The 21,879-nt window shown below is 48.5% G+C and overlaps 2 protein-coding genes and 1 long non-coding RNA gene across 10 annotated transcripts in view; 2 read left to right on the forward strand and 1 right to left on the reverse strand.

The window, feature by feature from the left end:
- LOC128844172 (uncharacterized) overlaps window positions 1-9,922 on the forward strand; it is a 19,933-nt gene extending 10,011 nt beyond the window's left edge. Inside the window, exon 2 of one of the 2 annotated variants that reach the window (XR_008446446.1) lies at window positions 9,353-9,922. This is a non-coding gene — a long non-coding RNA (uncharacterized LOC128844172). The remainder of the gene's footprint in view (window positions 1-9,352) is intronic. The other variant, XR_008446447.1, reaches the window with a different exon arrangement.
- USP5 (ubiquitin specific peptidase 5) overlaps window positions 1-15,199 on the reverse strand; it is a 23,045-nt gene extending 7,846 nt beyond the window's left edge. For both annotated transcript variants that reach the window (XM_054041551.1, XM_054041542.1), the window contains exons 1-9: window positions 14,992-15,199; window positions 12,407-12,532; window positions 12,021-12,087; window positions 6,289-6,422; window positions 5,915-6,060; window positions 5,393-5,577; window positions 3,983-4,077; window positions 2,503-2,696; window positions 886-957 (exon numbers count right to left, since the gene is read on the reverse strand). In XM_054041551.1, coding sequence (XP_053897526.1) covers window positions 886-957; window positions 2,503-2,696; window positions 3,983-4,077; window positions 5,393-5,577; window positions 5,915-6,060; window positions 6,289-6,422; window positions 12,021-12,087; window positions 12,407-12,532; window positions 14,992-15,099 — 1,127 coding nt within the window. In that variant the 5' untranslated portion in view covers window positions 15,100-15,199. The remainder of the gene's footprint in view (window positions 1-885; window positions 958-2,502; window positions 2,697-3,982; window positions 4,078-5,392; window positions 5,578-5,914; window positions 6,061-6,288; window positions 6,423-12,020; window positions 12,088-12,406; window positions 12,533-14,991) is intronic.
- CDCA3 (cell division cycle associated 3) lies at window positions 14,457-21,526 on the forward strand. Of its 6 annotated transcripts, none has more exons than XM_054041622.1 (6): window positions 14,457-14,678; window positions 16,097-16,276; window positions 16,557-16,692; window positions 17,186-17,470; window positions 20,367-20,488; window positions 21,065-21,526. In XM_054041622.1, the coding sequence occupies exons 2-6, from the start codon at window positions 16,157-16,159 to the stop codon at window positions 21,206-21,208; spliced, it is 807 nt and encodes a 268-aa protein (XP_053897597.1). In that variant the 5' UTR covers window positions 14,457-14,678; window positions 16,097-16,156; the 3' UTR covers window positions 21,209-21,526. The 6 variants fall into 6 exon arrangements, with proteins under 6 accessions (XP_053897597.1, XP_053897587.1, XP_053897552.1 ...); XM_054041612.1 differs by lacking the exon at window positions 14,457-14,678 and adding an exon at window positions 15,118-15,210 and having other exon boundaries at window positions 17,309-17,470; XM_054041577.1 differs by lacking the exon at window positions 14,457-14,678 and adding an exon at window positions 15,120-15,210.
- The last annotated feature ends 353 nt before the right edge of the window (window positions 21,527-21,879 follow it).

The following is a 21,879-nucleotide window of genomic DNA, read 5'->3' on the forward strand; positions in this document are numbered from 1 at the left end:
GCAGTCACGACAGCCTCCTGGGCAGAGATGGGCGAGGGGGCAAAGCAGCGGCCGTTCCCTGCAGCCCTCTGCCCCCAGCTTCAGGACTCCGGTGGCGGGCTTCAGTCCAGGGTGGTGGGGCTTCAGGAGGGCTGGCTTTGCTGGGTGCGGTGGTCAAGAGGCAAGGAGCGGGATGAGCTTGGGGTGCTGCAAAAGGGAGCTTAGAGCAATGGCGGGGAGCAGCAGGGCCCAGGGACAGTGGGGGTCTGGGGAAGGCAGCAGCGGCTATAGGCGATGGGGGGAGGAAGCAGGGGCCAGATGCACCAAAATACAACTGTACATGATTTTTATTACTGAATCTGAAAAAAGCACCCTACATAATTCAATGACAATGATTTGGATGTGCGTATATGCATATTTATTTGTTTTTCCTAAAATTAGTTAAGTATTTCAGAAAAATTTGTCAGTTGGTGGCCGCACTCTCAGGCCACCACAATTTTTGTTATGAGAACCCCTGGACTACTCCCCACCTAAACCGGTATACTCTTCTCTCAGACACCTCTCTCTGGCTGGAAGTCTGTGCTGCAGAGCCAGACACCCTCTGCTGACAGCTAGGGGTACTACACCCACCAATGGCAGAATGTCCCTGCAGGACATTTGCCACTCTATACAGTTGTGAGATTGAGGCTGGGGCTTAGACCCTTTAGCCCAACAAGCCCAATCTCCTGGTCAAACCTCAACTCTTGGAAAGTTCCAGAGATCTTTAATGACTACAAGGGATTGGCATCTCAGAAGAAGTGGGACCTACTTGCAACACAATGCAATTTAAGAATGGGCTGGGACATGGGGCCCCCTACTGGAACGCCAAATATATACCACATCCCCTTTCTTCAAAGCACTACATACACTTGGGTGCTGAAGTCCTGTGTGGGGTCTGAGGGAGCACTTTGGAATATCTTCTCCAGCTTGTCCACATACCTGCAAAGCAAACCAGAGAGGCAAAGAGAGCTGCAGACAGAGCACCAGGCTGCATCCAGCAAGGTAACTGGCTTATACAAGCAGAAAAGAGTCCCATGGCACCTTATAGACTAACAGACGTATTGGAGCATGAGCTTCCGTGGGTGAATACCCACTTCTTCGGATGCATGTAGTGGAAATTTCCAGAGGCAGGTATAAATATGCAAGCAAGAGTGAGTCAGGCTAGAGATAACGAGGTTAGTTCAATCAGGGAGGATGTGGCCCTCTTCTAACAGTTGAGGTGTGAACACCAAGGGAGGAGAAACTGCTTTTGTAGTTGGCTCGCCGTTCACAGTCTTTGTTTAATCCTGAGCTGATGGCGTTGAATTTGCAGATGAACTGAAGCTCAGCAGCTTCTCTTTGAAGTCTGGTCCTGAAGTTTTTTTGCTGCAGGATGGCTACCTTTAAATCTGCTATTGTGTGTCCAGGGAGGTTGAAGTGTTCTCCTACAGGTTTTTGTATATTGCTATTCCTAATATCTGATTTGTGTCCATTTATCCTTTTACGTAGGGACTGTCCAGTTTGGCCGATGTACACAGCAGAGGGGCATTGCTGGCACATGATGGCGTATATTACATTGGTGGACGTGCAGGTGAATGAACCGGTGATGGTGTGGCTGATCTGGTTAGGTCCTGTGATATGTGGGCACATAGCTACACCAGCGACATATCACAGGACCTAACCAGATCAGCCACACCATCACCGGTTCATTCACCTGCACGTCCACCAATGTAATATACGCCATCATGTGCCAGCAATGCCCCTCTGCTGTGTACATCGGCCAAACTGGACAGTCCCTACGTAAAAGGATAAATGGACACAAATCAGATATTAGGAATAGCAATATACAAAAACCTGTAGGAGAACACTTCAACCTCCCTGGACACACAATAGCAGATTTAAAGGTAGCCATCCTGCAGCAAAAAAACTTCAGGACCAGACTTCAAAGAGAAGCTGCTGAGCTTCAGTTCATCTGCAAATTCAACGCCATCAGCTCAGGATTAAACAAAGACTGTGAACGGCGAGCCAACTACAAAAGCAGTTTCTCCTCCCTTGGTGTTCACACCTCAACTGTTAGAAGAGGGCCACATCCTCCCTGATTGAACTAACCTCGTTATCTCTAGCCTGACTCACTCTTGCTTGCATATTTATACCTGCCTCTGGAAATTTCCACTACATGCATCCGAAGAAGTGGGTATTCACCCACGAAAGCTCATGTTCCAATACGCCTGTTAGTCTATAAGGTGCCACGGGACTCTTTGCTGCTTTTACAAATCCAGACTAACATGGCTACCCCTTTGATACTTGGCTTATACAAGGCTCCCAACCCCAGAAGGTAAGCTCCCAGCATTAGGGATCTTTCATGCTGATCCCTGGCACCCCCATTCCTCTCAGAGTTCAGATAGGATTGGGGCAATTGGGATGGAGACCAGGACTAAATGGCCTAAGTAACCCACAATCCTGGAGCAGTGGTAAGTGGAGGGGGCCTTCCCTTAGCTCACTTACTTTCTCTGGAAGTCAGGGATGCTGAACAGCACCTGCACCACAGAATTGAGGTAGCAACTATTGCCCAGGTTTCGGATGCCAGTGTAACCAGGGCCATAGAGGGGTTTGAGCTGCACCCCAGACTCCTGGATCAGCTCCCACTCCCCAATGCGCTGATTCATGTCAATCTCCAGCTCGGTCATTGTCTTGTCTGTCTGTGGAGAGAAGAGATGGACCGGGGGAGCTCAGAGAAGAGCCACAGATACACTCTGGGCCATCCTGTTTGGTGAAAACTATGATTGGGGGGGGGGGGGGGGGGAAGAGAGAAAGATATGGAAAGGATGTGCAAATGTCTAAGGGATTCCAATTCCAAGGGCAGAAATATTTGGGGGGGGGGGAAGAAGGGGAACAGGGCAAGTCTGAGCCAAGGAAAAGGAGCTCAGGAACCATCCCCCAGCACTGAGGTGTCAGAGTCTGAGGAACCATCTCCCCAAGGGAGGTCCCATTGCTTGGAGTACGAATAGGAGCCACAAGGGAATGAATCTGGGGGGGTGGAGGAGAAGAAAGGGACACCAGTCAGCTTGAGAGGAAGTGGGGGCTGTGTACCCAATGACCACTGCATAGTAACTGAGTTACAGCCCCACCCTGGTTGGTGACTGAAGACTCGGATCCAGCTGAGGACTCAGTGTGATAGAGGACAAATGCCTGCAATATCCTAGACAAACCTTATTGAATTAGATTTAATACATTTGGGGGGGTCCATTGTATTAAAAATGTAATTGATAGTGTATTATCGTAGGATTGTCTGTAGCTTGGGGAAACATTAGGAACTTCAAAGAACTGTTTTGGACAATATGTGAGAAGTGGGTTTTCTAAAAGGTACTTGGGTGTAGCTTCAAAAAAATCTCCCTAGGGAGAAAAACCCATTGTCTGCAGATTACCTACTCCTTGAAACTTCAGAGACCTCTGAACCGTATAAAGGCTGGACTAAATTTTTCACGAGTGTGCTAGTTCTGAGCTGAGGTTGTTAAGAACTTGTGACCACAGATGACACCCCTCTGCTAGGTCTGAAGGGCTAATCACTGCCAGATCCCATGTCAGAGTTGGGGTGATCTTTGGTAAGCTTATTAGCCTGCGTACTGCTTCTTTTAGTGTTTTCTGAGTAATACTTTAGCCCTAAGAATAAATAAGCTTGCATAGAAAGAGCTGTGTGGTAGCTTAAATGGGGCAGTCACATTTATTAGTCTCTGAAGAGAAACCAAGCAGGTCTGCTCAGGCAGTTTGTTTTATGCTGGGAATAACACAGTGAAGGCAGGGAACTGTTCAGCCTGGAGATACCCCAGTCAGCAGGGAGAGAGAGCCACGCATCTCCACCCAAGAGAGGTGACAGCTGGGGAGCCGGAACCCTGAGAGTGGTGCCCTTGCTGAACCCCTGAGGGGAAATACAGGTGCAATTGTGACATTCAGACCCCCTTGTTTTGATTGGGAGTTTCCCTCTCACCTTCTGCATCTTGAGCATGTCAATCCCAAAGTGAGCCAGGTGTTCAGCCAGGCTGGGATCCAGCACCATATCATCCTCATCATAGGAGTAAACGTCTGTGGGAAAACAGACGGGAAAGGGAAAGAAACTAGCTTATACCCCAACCACTCCCAGATCCCACCAACACCTACCTGTTCTTCCTCAAACAACCTGCTGCTAGGGGGAGGAAGCAACATAAAGTTCTCAGAGTTTTAAGGTCTAATAGACTAACTGTCTGAGCCAGTGGTTTTCAAACTGCAGGTTGCAACCCAATACTGGGTTGCGGTGGCTCTGGTCAGCATCACTGACGGGCTGTTAAAAGACCCGGTCGGCGGTGCTGCCCGGCTAAGGCAGGCTAGTTCCTACCTGTTCTGACACCGTGCTGGGCCCCGGAAGCGGCCAGCAGCAGGTCCGGCTCCTAGGTGGGGGGCCATGGGGCTCTGCGTGCTGCCCCCACCCTGAGCACCGGCCAATGGAAGCTGGGGGTGGGGACCAGTGCCTGAGAATGAGAGCCGCGTGGAGCCGCTTGCGCACCTCTGCCTAGGAGCCAGACCTCCTGCTGGCCGTTTCTGGGGCGCAGCATGGTCCACGGTGCCAGGACAGGCAGGAAGCCTGCCTTAGCACCCCCGCTGACCGCTGACTGGGAGCCATCCGAGAAAACCCCATGCCCCAACCCTCTGCCCCAGCCCTGAGCCCCCCCCCAAACCCAGAGCCCTTCCTGCACCCCAAGCCCCTCATCTCTGGCCCCACCCCAGAGCCTGAACCCCCAGCCAAGAGCCCTGACCCCCTCCTGCATCCAACCTTCTGCCCCAGCCCTGAGCCCCCCCACACTCCTCATCCCCAGCTCCGTTTGGTCACGGTCATTAACAATTTTCTTCAACTGGGTCGCCAGAAAAAAAGTTTCAAAACCACTGGTCTGAGCAGTACTGTCCTAAGGTGGGAAGAATGGGGGACCCAAGTTCCCCAGAAGTGTGGGGTAAAGAAGAGGAGCAAACAACTTTGCCTTGGATTCTAGTACAAAGGCCCTGTGTGCCTGGCTAACAGAAGGGTGTTGCGCCATCCACCCCCCTTCCCTGTCCCAGACCACTAAAACAATGAGCACCCCCCATCCCAGGCTGGAGGGAAGAGGGAATACAGATAGTCTTTTCAAAGGCCCTCAAATTCCAACGAAGAGGGCAGGGGAAGCACAGGGTTTCAGCAATTAGCTCATTGCCCCCCTCCCCACAGGAAAGCCCAGTTGGTGGTGGTGGCAGCTATTGGTGCATGTCCTAGGCCACAGCATTGACACACCCCAAAATCCCCCTCACTTGTTCTGTCAGGGGATCATGGTGCCCAGATTCAACCCATTCAGACGCCTGGCATCTGCAACTCCACTTGAGTCCCCCATCTCACCAGCCCCATCGGGGGTGATGGTTCCCAGTTTCACAGCCAGCGGGTAGCCAGTCTCCCGATAATGCTCAACTGCGTGGTTGTTGCCGCCACTGCCGTCGAAGTAGCGCCGGCCACACAGGATGGATCCATCAGTCATGTTGAGCCACAAGTTCTCACGCATGTCGCATTTGTTGCACTTCCAGCCACTGCCAGGAGGGGGAGAGAAAAGAAGCAGTCTATTCCCTGAAAGTACTCGCCCACCATGGCACAAGCAAAGGCTTTCGGGATTCCACTCCCCTCCTACTCCAGGAAGCAGAGGACCCGGGGAGACCTATAAGGCTGGAGTCAGTTGCAGTCAACCCACAGAGTTTTCAGGAATTTACCAGCTTGTATCACGGGCCACACCTTGATCAGGGAGAGGCCCACAGAAGAAACCCCCTCCACTGACAGAGCAACAGTCCCATCACAGCCTCAGAGAGGAAAGTTGTGTTGTGAAGTGTCCAGGGTGAGAGGGAACATGGCCAGGCTTGGTGCCAGACTCACCACGGAGGGATGCGGACGCTGTTCTGTAGCTGGTGCAAAGAGAAAGCATGTTTGGAAACACGTCGAACTTCTCCATCCCATGCCTGTACCTCCTGCTTTCGCGAGGCTGAATCTGCTGTCAGGATAGCCTCAACCGCACTGGCAATCTGGAATTGGGGAGCAGGAGAAATAGGGGGATAAGAGCTCCACAACACCTACCCTTGCTATTCCAGACCTGGGTTCCCCACAAGGCTCTGCTAATGCCACTCCATTCTGCTCAGCCACCCCCCTGCTATTCCAGTCCAGTCCCACAACATTACTGGATCCAATTTACAAAGTAGGAGAGTTCTACTCCATAAAAGCGCACTTCCTGCAGACAGAAAATAAAGACCTACCCTGTCTTGGACCATGTCTGGCAGCCCCTCCAGCCCATCCCGTGGGATCTCCAGGTGCTCTGGGAAAATAACTATTTTTACGTCTTCATCATATTCAAACTTCTCCTCTGGGATGTCAAACCCACCTTCTATGCCTACAAGAGAAGGAACACTGCAGTAAGAGAAAAGGCAAAGAATCTATAACCTAGCCAGCTTCCTTGCCTTATGGATGACAACCTGAGGGACAGGCTTTCCAGCCTTGGATATTATGTGAACTAGGGAACCTTAGAGCTGTGACTAGCTCTGTCTAAGTCTATAGCAGTGGTTCCCAAACTGGGGTTCGTGAACCCTTGGGATTCACGAAATGTTACAGGGGGTTCTCGGGGAAAAAAATTCCCTAATGGCGGACAGAGCTGTCCCTAGGGACCCCGGGCAGCACGGGGCCAGCAGCCCAGAGCCCCTGGACTTCCAAAACTAAGCAGATCAAAGCAAGCACATCACACTGAGATTTAAACTTCAAGATTCCTTGAAAGGAATGTAAAATTAAATAGGCAGCTAGTATTGTTTTTAAAATTATTATGAAGAACAAATTGAAGCTTTGTTGTAACGCGTGTTGTTTGCCTGGACTGCTCAAGGCCTGAATGCTTGTGTAGGAGGAACTCTTTGAGTTGGCTTCTTAAATACCTTCATGCTGTTTCACATCTGATACTTTTTGATGAAACATAGGAGCCTTGTCTTATAACATGCTTATTCAAAGTGATACAAGCTACTAAAGTGAGATCTTGGAAGAGTGTTGCCATTTTCATAATGTAATAAAAATACTGTAATGATAAATAATAATTAATAATAAATAGTGTGTAATAAGCATGTCATAAAAACAAACTTTATTTCCAAGATCACTGCTTTTATAATTTATACTCAGGTAAAGGAGAAAATCCCTGGAAATATTCATTTTTAGGAGGGGTTTCACAAGACATGACATTTTAGTGAAAGGGGTTTTACAGGTTGTTAAAGTTTGGGAACCACTGGTCTATAGTGACATTAGCTAGGACAGAACCACTGGGGGGCATTCCTGCTTCTGATTCACAGATGTAAAGACAATTAACTGTAATTGGGGGACACAGGAAGAAATCCTTCCAAACCCAAGGGGCAGTGCACTCACTACCACTTCCAAAACACTTGGCTAAGGCAGAGTGCTCACTGCTCCTTGCACCTGCCACAAAGGGAGGCTTCCTGCTGTTCCAGTGTTTGAGGGCAGGATGTGGAAGTGCTTAGTTCAGGTCTCCCCCAGAAACGTTAGAGTTAGAAGAAGAAACCTCACAGACTTAGAGAAACTGGGAAATGCACAGTTCAAGTAGTTTCCCACACCCGCCCCTTTACTCCGTCCCCTTTGAGATGTCGGCAGACAGGCACAGGCACTCTGCATAATGGGGATTCCAGTGTTACTTTTGAGCAGACACTGTCCACATATCAAAGAACAATGTTTGTGTGACTGAAAGCACCCCTGTATTCACCTTACACACTACCGTAATAATCTTTGTACAAAATATGCCCTGAGATATTTAAAAACTAGTAACATACTGATCATCAATATTCTTATGTAATGTATGTACAAAATGAATATTAAGAGTTATGCACATAAGCTTAAATTATGACTACAATGTGTTTACCAGACAAGTTGGCGGAGGGGGGCAAACTGATTTCTCTAAGGACAAGATGATGCTTCTAGCCAGTTGACATCAAAGTTGACTGGCAATCACTTGTCAAATGACCATTCTTTGGCAACGAAGGGGGCCAGGAACAGATTGATCTGCATTATAGCAAACAACATGGAACCTCTTACACCACGAGACTCCATGTCTCTGTCCACACAGCTGGAATGTACTTTATCTAGGAGTAACTGCAGGAAAATATTTTTCAAAGAGTGACTGGACTATAAAAGTGAGGGGCAAAAACACCCTGTGTGTGTGCACATTTTTTCCTCTCTCCCCTCCCGCCCCCCCAAGATGACAAAGGAACCAGCCCTTTGACTTTTTTTTTTTCGGGGGGAGGGAGAGGGGGCAAAGAAGAGAGCCTGACTTGAGGATTTGGTCAGCTGTGTTGCTGGGAACCTGTGGTACACATTTTACCTTGAACCAGTTCTAGCTTGTTAAGTTTTAGCTAGGAAACGTTTTATCTGTGTCTTTTGTAACCATTTCTGACTTTAATACTTCATAGCTGTATTCACTTAAAATCTCTCTCTTTGTAATTTAATAAACTTGTTTCTAATCTAAACCAATCCAGTGCTGTGTTTAAACTCAACCGTTTGGTAACGCCAGTTAAAGTAGCAAACTGTTGAATATTGACCCTTTACAGGGGCAACAGACTTTTAATATCTGAACTGCCCAAGAAAGGGCTGGCCAAACACTTTTGGGAAAATTCAGGACTGGTAGTGTGTTTGCGTCACCTGAAATTAGTAACCAAGGCTGGTGGAAGTCAGAGGGTGACTGGAAGCCAGAGTGCTGACAGGCTGCTGGGGTCAGACCCACTGGATCAGGACTGCAGCTATACACAGACACTCAGGGTGTGACTTGCATGCAGTTAGGCTGTTTGTGAGCAGCCCAGGTTGGGAGCTACAACAGCAAAGCATTATGAGGCACCCATGGTTGCAGGGCACACAGTGACAACTCCTTACTGGTCTGAACTGCACCTTGGAATGTGACAGTTTGTTATGGAAAGATCAGATGGCCAAACTTTGACCTCAGCCCCCATGGAACTGTCATGAGGAATGTGCAGTTTGGACAAGGTGTGTAAGGGAGAAGTCACCCTAACTGAGCATTTCCTGGTTTTCTAACATTGGAGTTTGGGGATCTAAAGTCCTACATTCCCGAAGGGTACAGGGAGCAGACAGCACTTGGTTCAGGAACAACCTTAACCTGACCTTTTTTTGTAAGTGAATTTCCTTTGTTGTTGTTTTTAAAGGCAAATGAGCTAGGCTGGTCGGGTTTCTAATGTCTCTCTCTCTGCCTCAACACAATGGTTCACTCTATTGTGACAGGGGCGTCTAGTCTTTGCAGTCAATACTAATTGTTACTTTACTTGCCAGCAGGTTCAACTTCGCATCATCCTTGACCAGGACGGATTGATACAAAAAAAAATCAAAGTGATTTAAATCAGCAAGCAGAAAACCTTGGTTGAAAATCATCCATTTTAATCTTGTTTTTACATTTGTATTTTTTAGTTAATTTCCTAAAGAAAGATTGATTCTCATTGATTGGTAACCATTAGAAATATGTTCATTTGTAACTAAATATAACCTTTACCCTGAATTTGATACTTCTTTTTGCTAACCAAGAGAATACACTGTATCTATACATGTTCATTTAAGCAGTTATATAGCTTAACAGTTATTCAGAGTCTTAATTTTTACATTATGCATCATTTACCATTTTTAGCTTCTCTTTTTTGGTAGATTACTTTTTTGCTTGTGATTTCTGTCAAGTTGCATTTGGATAGAAGTTGGAATTCAATTTAATGGGTACAAAACCAGCATTTTAAAACTATTTTGTGCTAGTTAAATACAATTACCTTAAATGGATATATAAGAAAAAATAGGAAGTTTATCACAACACACTTTGCCTTTAAAACTGATTAAAGAAAGGAAGTATTATCTGTAGTTAATGAATTGAATGGACTGTTTTTGGTCACCATGTATAAGATTTTAGAACTAGTAGATCTCATAGACCTTAAGGCCAGAAGGGACCATCATGATCATCTAGTCTGACCTCCTGCACATCACAGGCCAGAGAACCTCACCCATCCATTCCTGCAATAGGCCCATAACTTCCGACAGAAATACTGAAGTCCTCATATCTTGATTTAAAGACTTCAAGTTACAGAGAATCCACCATTTGCTCTTATTCAAACCAACAAGTGACCCACCGTGTCCCATGCTGCAGATGTAAGTGAAAACTCCCCAGGACATCTGCCAATCAGACCGGGGGGGAAATTCCTTCCCAATCTCAAATGTCCTCTCACACCATATTTTTATTCATAGATTGGAAGAGAGGAAACAAATTTTCTTGCTTTTTCAACTCACAATAAGTTTTTAAACTTTAAATGAAGTAGTTATTGAACTGGACTAGTTGAATAAATTGAAAAAGAAAAAATTCTCTCTGCATCTGCAGAAGAGGCTACCATGTCAAAAGCTGGTTTAGCACTTCAGCAAACTCTGGTCTAGGTGCTTAGCCAGTGACTTGCTCCAGTTCAGTGGTACGACTTTCTTTAAAACTTCAGCAGCAAATTCATAGTGCTTGAATATTTTTGTAATTTGAATTAATTTAAAAGATTATAGTACATTTAAGTCTTAACATAGGTTGCCAATTTAAAATTTAATTTGTAATAGGCATATTTTTAAAAACAACAAAATATTTAAATAAAAATCTGATTTTTTTTTTAAATCATCCATTTTTACCCACCCTGTGGGGCAGGCCCTTTTACCCAGTGTTCTAGAAACAGCCACTATCTAAAAGAGCCTCCATTCCACAGCGCTTCCAAGAGCCATCACCTGATTAAACAGAAGAGCCTAATCACTACTGACAATCAAAAATATACATTACAGTACACCAAGCACAATGCTTTCTCGCCCTCCACCTCCTCCAAATACCCCTTGAGTGCAATGATCTGATGATGCTGTTTCACCAGCATAGCGACAGAGAGCTACAAACCTTGGTGGGTTCAGAAATACTAGGAACATAGTCAACTGAAAAATAAGCGAGTCAGCACACTATCCCCAGGCTCTCCACATATGCAAATATGCCTTCTCAGTATCTCTCCTGATGTATCTTTAGGGCTCCCAGTCCCTATAGAGAGTGCCATGCTCTTCCCCCACAACAAGGAGCGATTGGGAATGGGGAATCCCCAGAGCATTAAAAGTCCCCGAACCCTAAAACAAAATAGGCTACTAGGGTTTCAGGGTGGCCTTTCAGAGCTTCCTAAAACTCTGATGGGGTGGTGGACCCCCTGTGAGCTTCAGACTTGACAGGTGGGAGTGGCCCTCCAACAGCGTACAACAGGGATCCCAATGATCTACTGAGGTGCTTATAAGCCCCCACTTCAGTACTGAACACCTCATAAACACTGATGGAATTATCCTACCCCCACTCCGTGAGGTAGAGAAGTCCTGTTGTCCCCCTGTAACAGATGGGGAATAGAGGCACAGAGACTAAGGCCTTGTCTACGCTACGGGGGGAAATCGATCTAAATTACGCAACTTCAGCTATGTGAATAACGTAGCTGAAGTCGACGTACTTAGATCTGAATAACGTAGATGAAGTCGACGTACTTAGATCTGCTTACTGTGGGGTCCATACTACGCTATGTCGATGGGAGACACTCACCCGTCAACTCCCCTTGCGCTTCTTGTTCAGAAAACCTTTTGATCAAGCAACCTCAAAGTTTCCCCAAACTCTACCCTAGTCCCTAACCTTGTATAGCAGTGTTCAAGCTGATCTACGTATGCAGATTTTAGAGAGGATGCAAATTCCAACTGTCAACAGAACTCCATTGTTACAGACTTGAACATAAAGCAACTCTCATCACTGCAGCAGGTTTTTAAACAGCTATTCTTCTTGGCCATTCCCAGATACGTGGACATTGGACTAGAAGGGTCTCATCCAGCACAGGGACATGAAAGGCGAGAGTGAATGGCCGCCAGGCTAGACAGCTGATCTGGCACAGCAGGGAAATTGGGCTAGATGGAGTTGTTTTCTTACCAATAGCCAAGCGGGTGGGTTTCTTCCTGGGGGGGTCTCCAGCACTGGAGTTACTGTCTTCCTCCTTCTGTTTTAGAGGCAAGGAGAGAGAGGAGACAGTCAATAAGGAGGCCCAGCAGTATGAGGGTAGCCCAAAGCCTGTGGAACTGAGGCAGATACTGCAGGTGGAGAGAGATGGGGCAGGCAACCAAAACAATAACTAATTGAGTCAGATCTCCAGAGTTGGGGTCCCATTGGGGGGGGGAGGGGGGGAGGGACACCAGGTTGTGTTTCAGATGAGGGAAAGCCTCAGGTCTGAATGAACATGGAGCTGGATCCCTCTTCTCAGACTCAGAGCAGGTTTGGCAATGTAGTGTGTCCCCCAGCTCCAAGCACCCCATTCTTACCAGCTTGCGTGTTCTCTTGAGGTGCAGGTAGACCCGATGGCCTGTTTTCCCATAGTACTTCTCTACATATTGCTTCCCGAAGCCCAGGAACGTGTTCATACAAATATACAGGCCCCCATCTGACTCCTAGGGGAGAAAGACAGACTGATAGGGAGATACGTCTCAGAGGGGCCAAAGGAAGGTGTTCAACAGAACAGAATAGACTTTTACCTTTAGTACGCTGGTTCTAATCCAGCTCCATTCAATGACTGCAAATCATGCCCATGTGTTAGCCATTCAGTGGCTGGTCTGAAAGGAGTTGTCAAGTCTCCCTCTAGTTGCCAGCAAGATACGTATCTCTCACCACTATGCATGATTTGAAAATCCACCTGCCCTTTTATCCATAGTAGGAAGCTGAATCAGGCCAGACCCTTAAACTTCTGAGGAGCTGTAGCCTCATTTAAAAAAGACTTTAGCACTTACAGTTGCAAAATATGACCCAGGCAAAACTGATGCAGCTATATCAACCTGTCTCTGCAGCTAGACGGATCTAGCTGCTACTGGTGCTGCCCAGAGTTTTGCCAAATTGTTGCAGAGTGAAAGTTAACTAGAATCTTGTTTTTGGTGTTGTTTCGGAACCTTGTGGGCAGCTGTGAAACAGACCAGGACAAGAATCAGGTCAGTCTCACGCTGCTGTGCTTGGCAACCTCCCAGCACCTACAGCACTGATGCTATTTAAAAGTGGTGGGGGAGGGCATGAGAGACACCTAAACATGGAGGCCAGGAAAGAGACAGAATAGCAGAGAATACCCAATCTGTGTCTCAGCAATCAGAAGGCTGAAATGGAGATAGAAACAAAAAATGGGATTCCCAAACAGAATTCATATGCAGGGCTTGTGGAGGAAAAGAAGAGTCTTTCATTTCCTATTGTCTTGGACAGTGGGACCCAAAATCTTTTCATGTCTGTCTTTGATTAGTAGGTCTAATTCTTGTAGTGAAGTGAAGAGAAAAACAGACACTGAAGACAACATAAAAAGATCTAATTATATGAAAAAAAAGTGGAGTGAAGTCAGGAAGAGAGAAAAAAGGTAAAACAAAGTGAGAGACTGGCAGTAAGTTACGTTTAGGGTGTTAGAAATTTGGTTGACAATGTTACAATTTGATACCAGAAAACATATCATACAACTGTACTCATCCATGGAAACTGCAGTGGCAGTGGCAATGCATGTATTTTTCATTCTGGTTAGTAGGCTTAGCTCTTGACCAGTGGTGTCAAGTAATTTTTGAAGCCCTGATAGTGGGCACAAGTCTTATAGCTGGAAGCCTCAACAGTGAGTGTAAGGATTGAATGGACCACAGAGGCTGAACTCCCCTCCCCAGGAAGTGTTTAGCACTTTATCAGGGTGTGTACAGGGAGAGAAACTTGTTCTACTGCTACTCGGGCTGTCCCCAGTCAGGGGATAGAGACCTCCAATTCCCAGGGGCTGCCAATCAAGCACTTTAACCAACACTCACTTCCCAATGAAAAAACTGAACCATGTTTAAAAAGCCTGAGGCTGTAACTCCATTGGGTGAATGTGGCTGGAGGGAAAGGGAGGGGGAGAAGGGACACTGTTCTTTTAATGACACAGTAAGTACTGGGGTATCCCTCAGCTTTTGGGGCCAGGGAGAACTTTGTGTTCCAAAGTAAGAGGATATAGGGTCCCTAAGACAAGGTGAGCCCAGGGAGGTTCTGAGGGACTTTTAATTTTGGAGCTTAGGGCTGGTTCAATCCCTTCAATTGCCTGGATGTATGTTCCACACCCTGGGAAAAGGGCTGGTTGTGCCCCCAGGAGATGATGGAGACCTCCCCTGCAAACTGGGCCGGGGGTGTGGGTGTAAGAAACAGCAATAACTTCCTCCCCTCAAATCCCAGGAAGGAGAGCGTGCGCGTTCAAACCCGTCCTCCAGAGGGTGGGCAAGGGGATCAAGAATGAGGTCACCCCCTGTGGATGTTTCCGGGCCTGCGGGGTGGGGAGTGCTGGCAGACCAGCCGGGCTACGCCCACCAGCATGCACCGCGAGCAGCTCGGCCCGCCAGAGATGCCAACAGGGCAGCGGGGCGAGGAGCCCTCCGCGCCGCTTGTGGAGCGACTCTAGTCTCGGGGGCTGCAGCGCGGCTGGGCAGGCCCCTCGGACTCGCTCTGGGGAAGGGGTCAGCCGACTACAGTTCCCAGCATGCTCCGCACAGGAGAGCCGTCTCGGGTCTGCGCTCCCCAGCCCAGCGGGCGCTGAGGAAGCCGGGACGCCCCGCGGTGAGTCAGCAGGAGAAGCCCGCGTAGCCGCTGCCGGGGCGGCAGAACTCCGCGGGCAGCACTGGAGCGGAGAGAACTACAGCCCCCAGCACACCTCGCCCACAAACGGGGCCAGGACCCAGGGCTTGCTGTGAGTTGTAGTCCTTGCAGCCGCACACTCAATTGAGCCGAACAGAGTCCTTATCCGTGGAAGACTTCATGTCCCAGCATGCCCCACGCGGGCCGGTCCCTAGGGCCCAGGCGCGCTGAGGATCAAGCCAGAGAACAGGCAGCCTCATGGGTCAAGGGGAGAACAGCTGCCGGGAGCGCTTACCGGTGTATCGAAGGAAAAGGCGCATTCCTCCTTATGGACCCGGTCCCCAGCCTTGGGCACGCGGATGGCCGGCAGTACCGATAGCAACGCCTCACTCAGCTCCGCCATGACAGCGGCTCCCTGCAGCACCGCCCGCAACCCCACCCTGACCAATCACAGACCTTCGTTGTCAGAGACTAGCTAGCCAATCCTATTCCACGCAGGCGCACAAGCAAAGAGGTAGGGCTACCGTTAACCGCTCCGCCCCCTTAGTTCCAAGGCCAGCCCATCTCATCCTATCAAAATTGCTCTTTGTATACGGACAGCCACCTGGGACAATCTAGGTGGAGACGTCTCAACCTCCAGCCAATGCAAGCGCAAGAGTCACTTGGGGCGGAGTCGCTTGGAGATTGACGGAGGGAAAGCCAATGAGCCCCGGAAGCCTAACGACCTCGCCAAGAGAAGATGATAAAGTGCTAGTCCAGGAAATAGCCAATCAGATTGGAAAAAAATAAATTCCAGCGAATAGGAAACAGAGAGGAAGGAAATATGGTCTTTATGAATGATGTTGCACTAAGGTTTTGGCTGTCCCACCAATGGGAAATTAAGAGGTGGGATTACGGAGTGATTGGCAATAAGATTAGCCAATGAGTGCGCATCACAGGAAGCCTGGTGTATATTGGGGGCGGGAGTGCTACACCTTCGGGAGGCAGTGAACGGCAGCTGCTGGGGCCAATGGGGGTGCGGGGCTGGGCGCGGTTAGGGCGGGAGATTTGAATCACGGCGGAGACTGGGTCCGAGGTGAGGTGAGGTGAGGCTGGGCGGGCGTCGCCGGCGGAGTGTCAGCTCTTCCCGGGCTGTGTGCGGGTCCCCGCGGCGCTAGTGAGGGGAGGGGCCAGGCCGGTCAGCCGGCCCCCAGTAGTGGGGTCAGCCCCAGGGCCCGGCCGCTGCTGCCCGGCGTCCCTGCCGCAGGGTGGTGAGGGGAGATGCGGGAAGTTAGCCCTACCCAGCACCTGAGCAGGCGGAGGGCCGCCTCCAGCTCCCCTGCTCAGCAGCGCAGGGGTTGGTGTATCGCTGCTGCGGGTGGTGCCTGCCGGTAACTCCGCAGCATTTCCATTTTCTTCAGGGCTCCCTGCTGAAGGCGGACTCGGGTGTGGAGGACTCGTCACTCCTGGTGCCCGCAGCCATGGGGGCTGCTGAGAGCTTCCCTGTTACACCCACTTCGAAACCCTTCCTCAACAAACACCTGGCACACGTCAGCGATCCCCGGTCCCCCACACCTGGGATCCTGCGGACCCCCATTGAGGTAAGAGGCGATCAGGTTCATCCTGCCTCCCCCAGCCCTAGTCTGACTAAAAATAGGACTATCCAGTCTTGTGTCCTTACCCAGTCCTTCCCCTCCCTGCCCCTCTCACTCAGTATGTCTCACCCAGACCAGTGGACCTGTCTAGTCCTCTGCTTTTCATCTGAGAAGGATCTGAACATCACAGTTCTGCTTTGTCTTTGCCCACTGTGCATCTGTCTCCCTGCTCTGGTCACAGTTTGTGAGCTATGTCCATTTGTGCCTGGCTCCATCTCTTTCTCAGGTGGAGAGCTCCCCTCCGAGAAGCCCCTTGGCTGAGTCCGAGGAAGCAGTGAGGGCAACTGAACAGATCCAGAGTTGGGACCCTCGATCGCCAACCCTCGGCATCTCACGCACCCCTATGAAGGCTGTGATGGCTGGTAAGTATATGTCTTCTCTTGGAATGTGGCTTGTTGTATGGACAGATCAGGGTTTCGGGTAGAATCATACTCTTCAGTCCATTTCTTGGGGGATCTGGACCTTTTCCTTATGGAGACCACTCCCCAGACTCCCAGATCCCTCAGGACTGGAGATGGTTCCTGAGCTCCTTTCCTTGGTTCAGTATACCCTGTTCACATCCTGCCTCCTAACCACCACAATTCCCTCAGGTTTTGTGCCCTTCAGATATTTACAGATGATTCTTCTCTTATGTTCTTTATTCTTGGCTCTGGTGAGCTGGGTGAACTTAGCTCTTGAGGTCTCCCACCAGAATTTCACCACTCTGGCTCCCTGAGCATTTCTTAATTCTTCTCTGAGCACACTTCAGTTTGTCACTATCTTTCTGAGATTGTAGGCTCCAGAGCTGAGTACAGTATCTCAGGTGGGGTCTTGCCCAGGGTCTGATAAGGTGTCTTATCCTCGCCTTCTCCCTAGACACTATAAATTGTTTGGTGAAGCAGCTCAGCGAGGCCTTTGGGGCAGAGACCATGGAGCACGAGTCACTGCTGGAAAAGCCATTAGATCAGGGGCCAAATCTTGGAGCTGCCTGTGTTCCAGGGGAGGAGACAAATGGAAAGAACCCTCAGGGGGAAGGCTCTGCCAGGGATGTGTCTCAGGAAAAGATCCCAATGCAGGGTGAGGAGAAGCAGCCACCTTCCAACACTTGTGCTCAGCCTGTAATGAGACCAGCTCGCTTCACTGACCCACACCGCACCTCCGGTAAGTGTATGGGTTTGGGGCCTCCCCTGGTGTGGGGATTGGTGGTTCTGGGGAACTGACAGGGGCCTCTGTTGTGGTCACCCAATGGGGAATATGATTAAGGAGGTGAGAGGGGCCAGGATGTGAAGAGGGCCTCAGTGTGGGGTGAGGGGGGTCTAGAGCAAGTGAGAGGGATCTCCCTTAAAGCTCATAAAGGGAAGTAGTGTGTTTGCATGTGTCCTCAGGAAAAGTGAGTTAATTCTAGAAAGCAGCAGCATTGCCCCCCTCTTGCAGGCTGTGAGGGGCATAGGGAGTATGTGGGCAAGGAAATGAGCTTAAGGTTCAGCTGGAATAGTGGAGTCTTGCAGAGATATAAGAGTGGAAAACCCCAGGGTCCTAGTCTAGTTCTGAAAGGGGAGAACATGTGGACAGACAGACTAGTCCTGGACCCAACTCACCCAGCCACCTCCCCAGAGCCTTTCTGGTTTGCTTCTCCATAACAGTTTTGTGCATCTCACCCTGTCCTACAGACATCGGTTGCTGTCTTCATCACCCTACCCCTGCTTCCTTCCACCCCTTTATATTCCGGATGAAGCACACCCACCGTCTCCTTTCCCCATCACCAGCTCCCTGTTGTTAATTCCCTGCCTCCCCTCCTCACTGTTGTGTTTTTAATTGACTGTTAAGTCACCAGGACCAGATGGTATTCACCCAAGAATTCCAAGGGAACTCAAATGTGAAATTGCAGAACTACTAATTGTGGTTTGTAACCTATCATTTAAATCAGCTTTTGAACCAAATGACTTGAGGATAGCTAATGTAATGCCAATTTTTAAAAAGGGCTCCAGAGGTGATCCTGGTAATTACAGGGAAGTAAGCCTGGCTTCAGTGCTGGGTAAACTGGTTGAAACTATAGTAAAGAACAAAATTGTCAGACACATAGATGAACATAATTTGTTGGGGAAGAGTCAACATAGTTTTTGTGAGACATTTACCAATCCCTTTACCAATCTACTAGAATTCTTTGAGTGGGTCAACAAGCATGTGGATAAGGGGGATCCAGTGGATATAGTGTACTTAAATTTTCAGAAAGCCTTTGACAAGATGTCATGGGATAAGAGGGAAGGTCCTCTCATGGATTAGTAACTGGTTAAAAGATAGGAAACAAAGGGTAAAAATGAATGGTCAGTTTTCAGAATGGAGAGAGGTAAATAGTGGTGTCTCGCAAGGATCTGAACTGGGACCAGTACTATTCAGTATATTCATAAATAATCTGGAAAAAGGGGTAAACAGAGAGGTGACAAAATTTGCAGATGATACAAAACTACTCAAGATACTAGACTTCTGTCCAAAGCAGACTGTGAAGTGCTACAAAGGGAACTCACAAAACTGTGTGACTGGGCAACAAAATGGAAGATGAAATTCAATGTTGATAAATGCAATGTAATGGACATTTGGAAAAAACAATCCCAACTATACATATAAAATGATAGGGTCTAAATTAGCTGTTACCAATCAAGAAAGAGATCTTAGAGTCATTGTGGATAGTTCTCTGAAAACATCCACTCAATGTGCAGCGGCAGTCAAAAAAGCGAACAGAATGTTGGGAAACATTAAGAAAGGGATGGATAAGACAGAAAATATCATATTGCCTCTATATAAATCCACGGTATGCCCACATCTCAAATACTACATACAGATGTGGTTGCCCCATCTCAAAAAAGAGATATTGGAATTGGAAAAGGTTCAGAAAAGGGCAACAAAAATGATTTGGGGTATGGAACAGCTGCCATATGAGGAGAGATTAATAAGACTGGGACTTTTCAGCGTGGAAAAGAGACAACTAAAGGAGGATATGATAGAGATCTATAAAATCATGACTGATGTGGAGAAAGTAAATAAGGAAGTGTTATTTACTCCTTCTCATAACACAAGAACTAGGGGTGACCAAATGAAATGAATAGGCAGCAGGTTTAAAACAAATGGAAGTATTTTTTTTCACACAGTCAACCTGTGGAACTCTTTGCTAGAGGATGTTGTGAAGACCAAGACTATAACAGGTTTCAAAAAAGAACTAGATAAGTTCATGGAGGATAGGTCCATCAATTGCTACTAGCGAGGATGGACAAGGATGGTGTCCCTAGCTTCTGTTTGCCAGAAGCTGGGAATGGGCAACAGAGAATGGATCACTCAATGATTGCCTGTTCTGTTCATTTCCTCTGGGGCATCTGGCATTGGCCACTGTTGGAAGACAGAATACTGGGCTAGATGGGCCTTTGGTCTGACCCAGCATGGCTGTTCTTATGTTGGAGAAAAGGGGAAAGATGCATGATAAAAAGCATTGCTTGTTTTAAGTGGAGGGCATTTAACTGGTAAGGTTGACCAACTGCTACTGGGTTGAGAGGCACAGTTTGTGGTGTGCCTCAGCCAAAGATGGCAGTTTGCCCAAGGGAATGTCTATGGGGTGAGAGGTGAAGGGGCTGTAATATGGGAGCACAGTTTGGAGAGGATGTTTCTCCTATGTGTGGCAGGACCTGTGTCCTTGCTTATGAGCATGGGGAGAAGCTCTAGCAGGTGGCAATCACAGAGCAGAGGGACTCCATAGCCCTCAGGAGGGGAGAGTAGCAAAGGATCGGTGCATGTGGGAGATGACAGTGAGATTATTTAACCATTGGACCAATTTACCTATATGTGGGGTGGATTTGAGTCTTTTAAAACAGGACTGAGCTCTTTCTCAATAAGATGCTCGAGTTTACTCACAAGTCATTGGGTGGTGCAGGAGTCACTTGCAGAAATTCTCTAGCCTGTGCTATGCAGGAGGTCAGACTAGATTATCATAAAGGGCAGAAAGGATTATAAAATTGCTGAACCTCTAACTGAATTGCAGCTGCTATTGATTGCATCTTTCTCTCTCCAGGGGGCAAACCCACAAGACGCAAGGCCAGCAACAAAGTCTTGGCAGCCTCTGGTGGTACCGGGCGCTCTCCCCTCAGCATCCTACAAGACGACAATTCCCCGAGTACTCTCACTCCTCGCCAGGTGATGCTTAGTGGGAGTCTTGCGGGATGAGGCATTAGGACCCCATAAGGGGCAGAGTGGGGCTGGAGCCCCTTCAAGTTCTAAACATCCCATGAGCTCAGTTCAGAATTGTTTTCCCAAACAATGGGGCTCCAGGCCCTTTGGAGAGATGACTTGGGCTCACAAACCCCTCAGTGCTGAGGGTTGGTTTCTAAGTTCCTTTCCCCCTTTTCGGTCTTAACCTGCCATGCCCCCACCCCTCACCCCCCAGGTTTGAGCCTCCTCAGACACTTGCAGATGATCCTCTCACCATATCATGGCTTTGCCATGCTGGGTATACCTTCTCTTTGAATCTCTCCCCAGACCCTGGCAAGGAGGTGATTGCTAGCCCCTGTGGGATGTATCAAGATGCAGGTGCAGCCAGGGGGATTTTAAAATGTTTGTTTTCCGCATGATCCCTGCATATTTCTGAGCTCTGCCTACCTTTAAAGGCCTAGAGCTGGGTGCAGTATCTCATGTAGGGTCTCACCAGAGCCCCAGAGAGGAACACTTCAGACTAACTTGCCTTTGCACTAAGTAATTTTCTCTCCTCTCCAGGGTAAGAGGCACCCATTGCTGGCAGAGAACCTGGGGGAGTGGAAGGAGGTGGCAGCAGATCCAGGGTGCAGCCTCAAATCAGGGGGCCATGCCTGGAATGATTTGAACAAAGAGAATCAACACTGTCATTTGGTGGAGAATTAAAGGGTTTGGGGAGTCCCCTTTCCCTTGGACTCCTGACAATAACCCTTTCTTCTATCTGTGCTTCTGGAATGGAGACTTCTAAGGACAAAGGATCCTGCTCTTTTGGGTAGGGACACCCTGGGCCTGTAGTCTCTTCTGACCCAATCTTTTCAGGCGGAGAGGATGAACAGTACTTCCTTTTCTCTCCCCTAATTTTATGCATATCTCTTTTCATGTACAGGCTTCTGTGCTATGTGGCTGTTGGTCTCTGAAACCTCACTTATACTGCCTCAATTTATAAGCCCATGCATGTGGTTAATAAACACACTTTAAAGACCATCTGGCTGCACCAGTGTCTTGCTGCATCCTGCCTGGGCTAGCAGTCACCTCCTTGCCCAGTGCCTGTCCAGTTCAGCTGTTGCTGAAACTTGGGCCCAAAACAATTTGGTTCGTATGGCAGGAATCCCCCACCAACCCTGAAGGGAAGCAGAGACTGATCTCCAGCATTCAATGGCATATGCCATTTAAGCCAGGGTCTGTGACGTGCTAAGAGCGGTAGTTACTAGTGGGGAGCTACACCTACTTTGAAGAGCTATTCTGGGGCTGGGGGGTACCTCCCTCTGGGACGAGAATATGGCATGCTGGGAGTTGTACCCCTCCACTCGTGAGCATTGCATGCTGGTTGTTGTCTC

The sequence above is a fragment of the Malaclemys terrapin genome, chromosome 1, assembly GCF_027887155.1.
Source record: "Malaclemys terrapin pileata isolate rMalTer1 chromosome 1, rMalTer1.hap1, whole genome shotgun sequence".
Classification (NCBI taxonomy): domain Eukaryota; kingdom Metazoa; phylum Chordata; order Testudines; family Emydidae; genus Malaclemys; species Malaclemys terrapin.

Bases quoted from the DNA above. Each gene is read 5' to 3' on its own strand.
- CDCA3 (XM_054041622.1), top strand. From the start codon at position 16,157: ATGGGGGCTGCTGAGAGCTTCCCTGTTACACCCACTTCGAAACCCTTC. The intron at 16,277-16,556 runs GTAAGAGGCGAT...TCTCTTTCTCAG, and splicing joins TCCTGCGGACCCCCATTGAG to GTGGAGAGCTCCCCTCCGAG. The intron at 16,693-17,185 runs GTAAGTATATGT...CCTTCTCCCTAG, and splicing joins TATGAAGGCTGTGATGGCTG to ACACTATAAATTGTTTGGTG.